Source organism: Ranitomeya variabilis, chromosome 1 (assembly GCF_051348905.1).
Source record: "Ranitomeya variabilis isolate aRanVar5 chromosome 1, aRanVar5.hap1, whole genome shotgun sequence".
Taxonomy (NCBI): domain Eukaryota; kingdom Metazoa; phylum Chordata; class Amphibia; order Anura; family Dendrobatidae; genus Ranitomeya; species Ranitomeya variabilis.
This window is the reverse complement of record NC_135232.1, coordinates 1082040450-1082053108: the sequence shown is the minus strand read 5'-3', so window position 1 is coordinate 1082053108 and position 12659 is coordinate 1082040450. Positions and strand designations below refer to the sequence as shown.

At 45.7% G+C, this 12659-nt stretch overlaps 1 protein-coding gene across 1 annotated transcript in view; it reads right to left on the bottom strand.

Annotated features, from left to right (window-relative positions):
• The window catches only part of DHX15 (DEAH-box helicase 15), a 63955-nt gene extending 55803 nt beyond the window's left edge, over positions 1-8152 (bottom strand). The window contains exon 1 of the mRNA XM_077279962.1: positions 7947-8152. Coding sequence (XP_077136077.1) covers positions 7947-8011 — 65 coding nt within the window. The 5' untranslated portion in view covers positions 8012-8152. The remainder of the gene's footprint in view (positions 1-7946) is intronic.
• Between the last annotated feature and the right edge of the window lie 4507 nt (positions 8153-12659).

Genomic DNA, 12659 nt, shown 5'->3' with positions numbered 1-12659 from the left:
ATCAGGATAAATTGGACCCTAAACGTTGTTGTCCAATTTGTCCTGAGTACGCTGATACCCCCTATGTGGGGGGGAACCACTGTTTGGGCGCATGACAGAGCTCGGAAGGGAAGGAGTGCCATTTGGAATGCAGACTTAAATGGATTGGTCTGCAGGCGTCACGTTGCATTTGCAGAGCCCCTGATGTACCCAAATAGTACAAACCCCCCACAAGTGACCCCATATTGGAAACTAGACCCCCCAAGGAACTTATCTAGATGTGTTGTGAGAACTTTGAACCCCCAAGTGTTTCACTACAGTTTATAACGCAGAGCCGTGAAAATAAAAATTATTTTTCTTTTTCACAAAAATGATTTTTTAGCCCCCAGTTTTGTATTTTCACAAGGGTATCAGGATAAATTGGACCCTAAAAGTTGTTGTCCAATTTGTCCTGAGTACGCTGATACCCCCTATGTGGGGGGGAACCACTGTTTGGGCGCATGACAGAGCTCGGAAGGGAAGGAGCGCCATTTGGAATGCAGACTTAAATGGATTGGTCTGCAGGCGTCACGTTGCATTTGCAGAGCCCCTGATGTACCCAAATAGTACAAACCCCCCACAAGTGACCCCATATTGGAAACTAGACCTCCCAAGGAACTTATCTAGATGTGTTGTGAGAACTTTGAACCCCCAAGTGTTTCACTACAGTTTACAACGCAGAGCCGTGAAAATAAAACATATTTTTTTTCCCACAAAAATGATTTTTAGCCCCCCAAATTTTTATTTTCCCAAGGATAACAAGAGAACTTGGACCCCAGAAGTTGTTGTTCAATTTGTCCCTAGTACGCTGATACCCCATATGTTGGGGTAAACCCCTTTTTGGACGCACGGGAGAGCTCGGAAGGGAAGGAGCACTGTTTTACTTTTTCAACGCAGAATTGGCTGGAATTGAGATTGGACGCCATGTCGCGTTTGGAGAGCCCCTGATGTGCCTGAACAGTGGAATCTCCCCAATTCTACCTGAAACCCTACCCCTAACCTCACCCCTAACCGTTTACTGAACATTTTCTGACAGTCATAAGTGCCACGTATATAAGTGCCACGTATTTAAGAGCCACGTATTTAAGTGCCACGTATTTAAGTGCCACGTATTTAAGTGCCACGTATTTAAGTGCCACGTATTTAAGTGCCACGTATTTAAGTGCCACGTATTTAAGTGCCACGTATTTCAGTGCCACGTATTTCAGTGCCACGATATTTCAGTGCCACGTATTTCAGTGCCACGTATTTCAGGCACTGAAAAATACGTGGCACGTAAATACTTCAGTGCCACGATATTTCAGTGCCACGATATTTCAGTGCCACGTATTTCAGTGCCACGTATTTCAGTGCCACGTATTTCAGGCACTGAAAAATACGTGGCACGTAAATACGTGGCACGTAAATACGTGGCACGTAAATACGTGGCACGTAAATACGTGGCACTTAAATACGTGGCACTTAAATACGTGGCACTTACATACGTGGCACTTACATACGTGGCACTTAAATACGTGGCACTTAAATACGTGGCACTTAAATACGTGGCACTTAAATACGTGGCACTTAAATACGTGGCACTTAAATACGTGGCCACTGAAATATCGTGGCACTTATATACGTATATACGTATATAAACGTATATTTCAGTGCCACGTATTTCAGTGCCACGTATTTCAGGTTAGGGGTAGGGTTAGGGGTAGGGTTAGGGTTTTTTGTTTTTTTCTTGTTTTCTTGTGTTTTTCTATAAAAACGCATGCGTTTTACCGCGTTTACATGCATTTTTTCACACATGTGGTTTTTTTAAAAAACGCATGCAGATAAAAACGCAAGTGTGAAACCAGACTAAAAGACGCTTTTTATAGCAAAAAAGTTTTTGCGTCTCCACATTTTGAGACCTATAATTTTTCCACATTTTGGTCCACAGAGTCATGTGAGGTTTTTTTTTTTTTGCGGGACGAGTTGACGTTTTTATTGGTAACATTTTCGGACACGTGACCATTTTTTATCACTTTTTATTCCGATTTTTGTGAGGCAGAATAACCAAAAACCAGCTATTCATGAATTTCTTTTGGGAGAGGCGTTTATACTGTTCTGCGTTTGGTAAAATTGATAAAGCAGTTTTATTCTTTGGGTCAGTACGATTACAGCGATATCTCATTTATATCATTTTTTTATGTTTTGGCGCTTTTATACGATAAAAACTATTTTATAGAAAAAATAATTATTTTGGCATCGCTTTATTCTGAGGACTATAACTTTTTTATTTTTTTGCTGATGATGCTGTATGGCGGCTCGTTTTTTGCGGGACAAGATGACGTTTTCAGCGGTAACATGGTTATTTATATCCGTCTTTTTGATCGCGTGTTATTCCACTTTTTGTTCGGCGGTATGGTAATAAAGCGTTGTTTTTTGCCTCGTTTTTTTTTTTTTTTTCTTACGGTGTTTACTGAAGGGGTTAACTAGTGGGCCAGTTTTATAGGTTGGGTCGTTACGGACGCGGCGATACTAAATATGTGTACTTTTATTGTTTTTGTTTGTTTTTTTTAGATAAAGAAATGTATTTATGGGAATAATATTTTTTTTTTTATTATTATTTATTTAGGAATTTTTTTTATTTTTTTTTTACACATGTGGAATTTTTTTTTTTTACTTTTTTACTTTGTCCCAGGGGGGGACATCACAGATCGCAGATCTGATAGTGTGCACAGCACTCTATGAGATCCGCGATCATCCTTTCATCGGAGCAGGCTGCAGCTTTCATCTGCAGCCTGCTCCGACCCGGAAGTGCTCCCTGCAGGACCCGGATACAGCCCCTCGGCCATTTTGGATCCGGGGCCTGCAGGGAGAAGACGTTCGGTACGAGGTGAGTACATCACCTTGTACCGATCGTCTCAGGGAAGCCCGCAGGGAGCCCCCTCCCTGCGCGATGCTTCCCTGTACCGCCGGTACACCGCGATCATGTTTGATCGCGGTGTGCCGGGGGTTAATGTGCCGGGGGCGGTCCGTGACCGCTCCTGGCACATAGTGCCGGATGTCAGCTGCGATATGCAGCCGACACCCGGCCGCGATCGGCCGCGCTCCCCCCGTGAGCGCGGCCGATCGCGTATGACGTACTATCCCGTCGGCGGTCATGGGGGCCCACCCCACCTCGACGGGATAGTACGTCAAATGTCGGGAAGGGGTTAAAACCAAGTATTTTTACTCATTATCACTGCAATCACATCCAAAAACTCTGCACCGGCAAAGTGGGTGAAATTTTACAAAGTCCCATCCACATTCAGCATAATCTGTGCAGCAAGAGAACCTGACAATGAGACACGCTATTTACCTGCAGTTAGAGTTAATCTGCAGGTAGTGTCCCGCCTCACTGAATGCAAGGCATGCGGGCAGTGCAAAGAAGGGTTACAGTCATCGCTCAGAATACCTATCCCTAAACTGTGAGCGGCACCTGTAATCATGGCCAGGACCTAACAGCTCGTGTTGCAGAATTTCGCTGCAGAGCAAAATGGGTCATTCCATATCAAGTGATCCAAATATGAATATTTTTTTTACCTTACGTCTTTAGATTTTTTTTATTTTTTGTTTTTATGAAGTACAATTTTAGTTAATTACAAATTAAAAGTTTAGAATTTTTTTCTTCATCAGTTAATTTTTTACAGATTTTTAAAGTTTTGAAAAAGCATGGATTTTGGCCTGGTATGGCTTTACATTTTTTATCATATCTCGGGCTAGAATTAAGATATAGAGGTGGGAGAGGCATCATTTTTCTCAGAACGGTACCGGCTTTCATTTGATATGTCACAAGACTATGTTTCTTTATATTTTGTTTTGGAGAAATCAAATTAAAAATTTTGATGCGCAATTCTGAAAAAAACGTATGTTTTAAAATTGTGAAAACATGCATGTGTGTTACTTGTGTCCTTGTTTACATTTGTACAGGGATTCAACTTGGGATCTATCACATTTGTATTTTTTTTTCAAGCCTTGAATCATCTGATTTTATGTTTGTGTAAGTTTCTTCCTTTTTTCTTTTCAAATTACAATTTACTGCATTCAACATTTATATGTAACAATAAAGAAACACAAAAAACAAAGTGCCAGAATAAATGCATCTTAGGCTACTTTCACACTAGCATCGTACTTGGCCCGTCGCAGTGCGTCGAGCCGACGTACCGACGCTAGCGTTGTTAGCGCTGCACAACGGGTGCAGCGGATGCAGATTTTCAGCGCATCCGCTGCCCCATTGTGAGGTGCGGGGAGGAGGGGGCGGAGTTCCGGCGTTGCCGACGGTCCGCCACAACATGATGCAACCGTCGCACGACGGTTGCGATGTGTGTCAATGCGTCACACTGCGTCGCCAATGTTAGTCTATGGAGAAAAAACGCATCCTGCAAGCACTTTTGCAGGATGCGTTTTTTGACCAAAACGACGCATTGCGACGGAGGACACAAAACGCCAGTGTGAAAGTAGCCTTAATCATCATAACTTGCTCAGCATTTTCAACCTGAATGCATTCAACAAGCCAAAAGATAAAAGGTGATCACATCCTCAAGTGTGGTTTTCTAAATACAGTCTGATCCTAATTATATGTTAAAAACGTCTTCATTTTCACAATCTTTGGAGAGTCCAGTAGCCGTCAGCGCCGATCATATTCACAGGTCACATAGCCAGTTGTGTCATCCATTGCCGATCTTGTGCCGCCTTCTACCACGTCATGGACGTCACTGTCTTTATTTCCACTACATGTGATGACAGTCCGTTATTGCTGAGTCCCTGTGATGGGTTCTGCTTCCTGTAACCGATGTTATAACAAACTCTCCTCCTCCTCTTCGTAGTCCTGGTTTGTACAATACATGAACTGGATGTTAAGAGTATTTTTCTCCCTCCATTTGAGGAGTTGCCTCTCCTGGGTGATAAGATTTGGTGTGAATACGGCCTGTGGAGGCCCGAGCTGCCGGCCTGTCTGCTCTGTAGTCACTGTCTACCCCTGGTCATTCTCAGCCCTAACAAAGCTTCTCCTCTGTCCTCTCCTGCTTCTAATACTCTGTAACATAATAAATAATAAAGTAATATCTAGCAATCATGGATTATTTGGTAAATCTAGACCTCACACTGTTAGACCACAAGCTGAGCAGATCTGAAATCAAGATTTTTGAACTGACACTGAAATAGTTTTATTTTTTAAAATATGATCCCATCATGTATTTTGGTACATATGTGAATAGGAGCATAGCAGGCACATGTGCAGTTTTTGAAATTTTTAAATTAAACGTTTTTTTCGGAAATGCGTTTTAAAGTTTTGCGCTTGCGTTCGCATAGGTAAAATATTATCAAAGATACTCTTGTGACATATCTGGTGAAAGCCTGTACAGTTCTGAGTAGAATGGTGTTTATTTTGTTTCTCTATCTCTTTTCTAGCCTGAGTTATGGGGAGAAATGTAAAGGCAGGCAACACCGAAATTCACACTTTTTCCGAACTTTGAAAATCAATAAAAAATAAAAAAAAAATCTAGAATTTTTTTCTTCTTCACATTTTGCATTCTCTGACACACTATTACCAAATAACAAAATCTCAAAAGAATTAAAAATATAGTGGTAAAAATCATTGGTTCACTTGACATGGAATGACCCAAATGTCAAGGTGTTAGGGCGTGCTTACAGATGCGCTCCCCAGCGAATATACCCACATTACTGAAAAACGGCGGTGCCTTGTAGCTCCTTTAACCTTTTCCAGAGCAGGCGACTTGAAGGGAACCTGTCACCATGAAAACGCAGTCCAATGTGTAGGCACCATGTTATAGTGCGGGGGAGGGGGAATTAAGATTTAATATAACCTGAGCTTCCATCACTTAATCCTCTGCTCTTTCTGGGATTTGGGGCCCAGTGGGTGGTCCTAACAGTGACAGCTTTGTAAGTATAAGTGTGCATAAAGACAGATGTCAATCACCGATAGGACCGCCCACTGGCCAAAAAAAAAAACCCAGAGAGAGCAGAGGTGATACTGATGAAAACGCAGGATATACTGATTCTCTTCTCACAAAACTATGCATCAGTCTGCCCTATAACAGGGTGCCTGCAGACTGGACGGTATGTCCACGGTGACAGGCTGCATTTACGTTTTAATCTTTAGTTTTTCCTCCTCTTCTTCCAAAAGCCATAACTTTGGCTACTTTATTGTTGTTTTGCTTGTTTTTTTAACTATTTTTATAACAAACAAAGCTGTAAACTTTGTGAAAAAAATGGTTTGTCCCCATTTTCTGAAACCAGTTGATACAGCTATAGCAAGACTATTTTTACATGGCGAGACATCATGTTTATTAGTTACTTTGAGCTATTACAATATAAGCTAAAGAAGCTTAGCAGGAAATATTCACAATAGCGATTAGGTCTGCAAAATGTGACGTACAATCATCGTTTAATGTATCATTTTCATCTATTTTATGGATACTAACAATATAAGTTTACTTTTTGCATGCTCCAGCTTTTACTTGAAATATCTTAGTATTGGGTGGAGGTTTTGTTTGGTTCCTTTGGAGAAAGGTGTGCATACGGAAAAGCAGCAATTCAGGTGTTTAGATTTTTTTCTATTAAAGACCCTTCACTGGATTTAGTTTTCATGTAAAGGGGTTGTACGGTTTTAAACCACAAGTCTGATGAACCTTCACATCGTGCGTATTGCCTGCCGTGAGGATTCTCCGCTGCCGGGTGGACATTTGGCCCCTATGTGTGCGATGTGCATGCTTCCAGGCACTAGATTGTATTCGACCTCATTCAGTACACTTGTATTGGCTGATTCCAGATACAGTGTAGTCGGCACGTGACTAGATGGATGCAAATCACACACTTGCGCTCAAGCCCTCTCCTGTCGCCGAAGAACCCTCACAGTGAACAGTACCCGTGATGTGAGGATCCACAAGTCTGCAGTCACATCCAGTGATTGCAGGCTTGTAGCTAAGGCTGGACATCCCCTACAAATACACAACCTTCTCCAACCGCTGCGGTTTCACAGATTCTGAATCAGTGTTTCTCTGTTCCCCTCCATTGCAAAGTCGTACCTTCCCTCCCTCCCCCTGTAACTTTCCCTCCCACCACCTGGGCATGAGCCACAGAACGTCTGTGATCTTTTGCCTTTTCTCCTCTATGATACTGGCCAATCAAAACACAACTGAGCCATATAGAGGATAAAGCAAACGCCCACTGAGGTCACAGCTGCAGCCACCGGAGCGCAGCACTTATTGCAGAGTCAGGTCCAGTATCATTGCCACCACTCTGATGTGCAGACAATATATTAATCGCTTTATATTACTTTGGGGGGCGAAGAAATACAGCAATTTATAAACAGATCTGGAGCTGGGTTTTTTCTCTTTATTTTTTCATAGATTGAACTTTTACAAGACACGGAGATTCTACATAAGCCATTTTGTCTTCGTGATGGGTCCAAACTTGTTTTTTAGATTTCTCAAAACTCTTTCCTATCCTGAGGGATCACCTGTACTATAGATCGCTGTATGCACTGGAATTACTGAGCTGCTATGAAGGCGGAGGAGAAAGTTGCTGCTGTTGGGGTCCTTCCTCTGAGCCCCCCGGCTGCCATGGCAACCTGATGGCACACTGAGACGGAAAGCGCGTCCACACCGGATCGGACATGCACAGATGTCAGGAAGGGGTTAATCCCACCTGGTGATGTCAGGAAGGGGTTAATAACGCCCGGTGTGCCCCCCCAGGTGTGAACACAGCCCGAATGTGACAGGAGTGAGCAGCCCCCCGTGTGCACAGCGACAGTCCTATGTAAAGGAAGATCGGCCCTGACATGGGCCTGCCGTGTCCAATATCCCTCCCCGCCCGAGCAGGTTTCCAGACTCATGGCCGCCGCCATATTGCACAGCGGACAAAGAAGCGGCCTCTGCGCCGCCTCCGACACTCACCCTTCTCCTCTCTTCTTACTCGCGACATAATCGTCGCCCAGGTCCAGTCGGTGCCGCTTGGACATGTTGGCCGCTTCTCCTCCCGGTTCGCTAGGCCGCGGCGCCTCCGAGGTCACGTGCGCGGGAAAGGCGCTCACAGAAACAACGCGAGCAGCGGCGCAGCAGGGCCGAGAGAGAGACCGCACAGCGCCTGCGCAAAGCAGAAGCGGGAAAAGGGGAGGGGAGAAAAGAGGACGTCTAAGGCGCCGTGACGTCGACAAACAAACAAAGAATGCGATTGGATGAGCGGGAGGACTCTAGAAGCGCCATGATTGGACGTTGTCCAGCCAATCGACCAGCTGCACGTAAAGTGAACCATGACGCGCTTGTGCTGCTGCTGTAAAATGGAGTTGCGTCAATTTGCAGCTAGCTACGTGATATGCGGCATTGTGTGTGTGGCGCCTGTCACTGCCTGCAGATGGGCTCAGAGTGCTAGTGCACTGACAGTCCTAATAGTTATGTGTGTGGGTGTGAGCCGCTGAGAAATGTGTTCTTCCTGGTCAGGACATTTCATTCCCGGGGTTCATTTTATCGCTGATGGGTTTAAGATGGAGCCTGGGAAGGTGCACGGCACAATACATTGGGTCCTAGTGACCTGACCGTTGTCAGGCTTCACCAACTAGTAGGCCATGTGCCCACGTTACGGATTGGTGTGCGGATTATTCCGCACCGTTTTTGCAAAATCTGCAGGAAATATTCACTGCGTTCTACCTGCAGATTTACCGTGGATTTCCTGCAATTTTTGTGCGGATTCCTATACAGGAACAGATGTAAAAACGCTGCGGAATCCGCACAAAGAATTGACATGCGGAATAAACAATGCAGCGTTTCCGCACGGTATTTTCCGCACCATGGGCACAGCGGATTTTGTTTTCCATAGGTTTACATGGTACTGTACACCAAATGGAAAACTGCTGCCAATCCGCAGCCAAATCGGCAACGTGTGCACATACCTTATAGGAAATCCATTAAGGGTTTTCTCAATATCACACCTCTTCGTCTATGTGCACACATTGCCGATTTGACTGTGGAGTGCAGATCCTGAATTTCTTGGCAGAAAATGCAGGTCAGAACCTTTTTTTTGCTGTTTTTGTTAGTTTTTTTTGTGCGGATTTCTTGTTTTTTTACCCCTGCAGATTTCTATTATGGAATGGGTGCAGAAACGCAGCAGATCCGCAAAAAGAAGGGACATGCTCCTTTTTTGAATCTGCTGCGTTTTCCGTGCGGAATTTTCCGCACCATTAGCACAGCATTTTTTTTTGCCATTGATTTACAGTGTACTGTAAATCACTTGCGGATCTGCAGTGTTTCTGTGCAGGAAAAAAATGCTGCGGATCCACAGGAAATCTGCAACGTGTGCGCATAGCCTAACTGATCTCACACATAAGCCGACAGACCTCAAGGTTTGGTCATCGGATGCTTCTGGGGCTTTTGAAAAATTGTTTTATTTCTGCTCCTGTTCTAATCCTATCTGGTCTCCAAGAACCTTTCATTGTGGTGTGGATGCTTCAGAGGTTGGGGTAGGAGCCGTTTTCTCACAGGTTCCCTGACTAAGCAATTTGCGGCCATTTGCCGTCTGTTGAAAGAAATTATAATGTCAGGAATCACGAGTTACTCGCTGTTAAATTACCTTTTAGGGTGCGTGTCCACGATCAGGATGGCCGGCGGTTTCGTCGGAGCGGCAAACCCGCTCGGCGCTAAGCCCCGCCCCCTTCTAGAACGCGATGATGCCGGATGTGTTCATTGTACACATCCGGAATCATTGCACCCCTCGCATAGGGCCCTGTGTTATTCCTTGCGGCGGCGCAGCGTCGCCGCAAGGAACACGGACATGCTGCGATCTTAAAAGACGCGCAGCATGTCCGGAGTCGCAGGGCCGACGGATGCGTGTTTCCACGCATAGTGGACACGGGATTTCAAAAAATCCCCTCCACTATGCTGGAACATCTGGACGCTGCGTGTTTGACGCTGCGGCCCCACGCAGCGTCAAACACGCAGCGTTTCCTGAACGTGGACACGTACCCTTAGAGAAATTTTTAGAGGGGGGCGGTTCATCAAGTCACTGGGGTCACTGACCATAAGAATTTAGCGTACCGTATTTTTCAGACAATAAGACGCACCTCAGGTTTAGACAGCAAAAATAGGAAAACATTTATCCTATTAATTAAAACTTCCAGAGTTCTGTAACGTGGAGGAATCGTTATAGCTCATTTTAATTTACTTGGGTAGAATGGGGAGGTAAAAAATCTATTGTTAGTGTCTCTCTCCAGTGTGTATTATACACACACACAGCTCTGCTACATATGCATACATGCACAACTCTGAAGTTCATTCTCTGTCCTCCATAGTACACGCCTGCGTAAGGCAAGATTGCCTTGTGCAGGCATGTACTACGGAGGACAGAGAATGAACTTCAATCCAATATTGCAGCCAGCATGCAGCCAGCGGGTAAGGAAAGGGTGAATCAAACACCCGAAAACCCCGCCCATATGACTGAAAATTGTTCCCTCCAAATTCAGGTGACAGAGTCCCTTTAACCAAATCTGGTCCTGTGTCTACCTCGAGGAGCAGCTAAGTGAGCCGACCTTCCACAAGTGGTGTTTTGGATGCAGGCAACATTCCAGGAACACAGGTAGCAGCGGTGGATAATCCGTAAGTCCTGAGTGAAGACGGCTACAGGATTGGAACAGCGGTCGGACCTACTCAGCACAAGGTACAGCAGGAAATGAATAAGCTACTGATGCAGCAGATTCAACAACAACAAAGGCAGATGGAACTCCTGGTGGGAGATGTCCGCAGTAGAGAAACCGCCCCTCCACCAGATCAAGGTGATGACTCCTGCGTTCGGAAAGTAGCAAGACGAGCCATGCAAAAGATAACCCCAGGGGATGATATAGAGCCGTTTTTAACTGTGTTCGAGTGGGTGGCGGAGCGTGAGATGCTACCACCAAAGCAGTGGGCAGAGGTACTGTCCCCCTATTTGACTGGTGAGCCCCAGAAGGCCTATTATGTTTTGACATTACAGTATTCCCAGGAATATGCCAAGTTGAAAACAGATATTGGCACTCTCAGGGGTCACTATGTCAGAGCCCAAAGGGTTCATCACTGGGCGTATTATGGTGATAAACCTCCTCGCTCGCAAATGTTTGACTTGTTGCATTTGGTCCAGAAATGGTTGCAGCCGGAGTCTTCCACTCCAGCCCAGAGGGTCGAGCGGGTGGTCATGGACCGATTTATTCACTCCCTCCCCAGGCCGGTGCAGACCTGGGTTGCCTATGGAGCCCCCCGGAATACGTATGATTTGTTGGGCCTCGTAGAAAGGTACTAGGTGGTCGAGAGATCCCTAAGGAAGTCGGGGGTGGTACCTCTCCATACTGGGGTACCCAGCTGGAGCCCGAGTCCCAAAAGAGGGGTAACGGATCCCCCACTGGGGGGGGGGGGGTCTGAGGTCCCCAGGAGCTGTTGAGGAACTACCAAAGGCTGCTGGTAAAGACCTGATCTGCTGGCGGTGTCACGGTCCTGGGCACATAGCGGCCCATTGTCCTAAGTCTTCCAAGCAGATGGACTGTAGCCTATTCAGATGCTGCTCGTATTATGCCTACCCAGCCTGCAGTGTGGACTTTCAGCCTGGAGAGGGGCTGCAGTCATGTCCCATGACCATAAACAGAGTACTGATGTCATGACTCTTTGACTCCGTGAGTTTGGTGACCCTGATAAGGGCCACACTTCCCCACCAGTTGATCACAAGGAAAAATGTGGGCATCTGTTGTATCAACTGGGATGTGAAAGACTACCCTGTTGCCAGAGTGATTAAAACAAGCCGTGGTACGGAGTTCCATGAGGTAGGGCTAGTCAGAGACTACACCCCGTGATAATTGGGCAGGACTTCAACCTGTTCTGGGACTTGGGGGAAAAACAGGGGTGCCCAGTGTAAGGCAGGAGCCAGCGTAACCCTGATTAATGCCCGTTGCAGTTGGAGAAGTTTCCCTCGTGTGTCCTAGCTGGTGATGATGACTAACCAATGACCAGTGAGTCCAAGGTTCCTTTGCTGGGGGTTTCTCTGGAAAATTTTGGGACTGCTCAAATGCGGATTCTTACTCTAAAAGGGGTGTTTGAAAACGTGTCTGTGATTGATGGGGTTGCTCAAGAGCTGGGGGCTGACACCAGGTACCCACACTTTGCAGTCAATAGCGAGTTGTATCGAGCAACTACACTGAGGGGAGGTGAAATAGTGGAGCAGCTGTTGGTTCTCGGGCCATACCGGCGGAGGGTTCTAGAAATTGCCCAGTCGCATGTTTTGGGGGGACATCTGGGGGTGGAGAAAACGCAGGAGAGAATATTGCAGAGGTTCTATTGGCTGGGATGTTACCGGGAGATCCTGAATTATTGTAGTTCCTGCCCCACCTGCCAGATAACCGCTCCCTCTTCTCACTTCCGAAGTCCTCTGGTCCCATTACCGGTAATAGAGATCCCGTACAAGTGAATTGCCATGGACCTAGTAGGTCCTTTAGTTAAGTCTGCATGAGGGCACCAGTATATTCTAGTGGTCATAGACTATGCGACCCAGTACCCTGAAGCAGTACCCCTAAGGAACTCTACGGCTAAAAGTATCGCCCAGGAACTTGTCCATATTTTTGCTAGTACAGGTCTGCCGAAGGAGATTTTGACAGACAA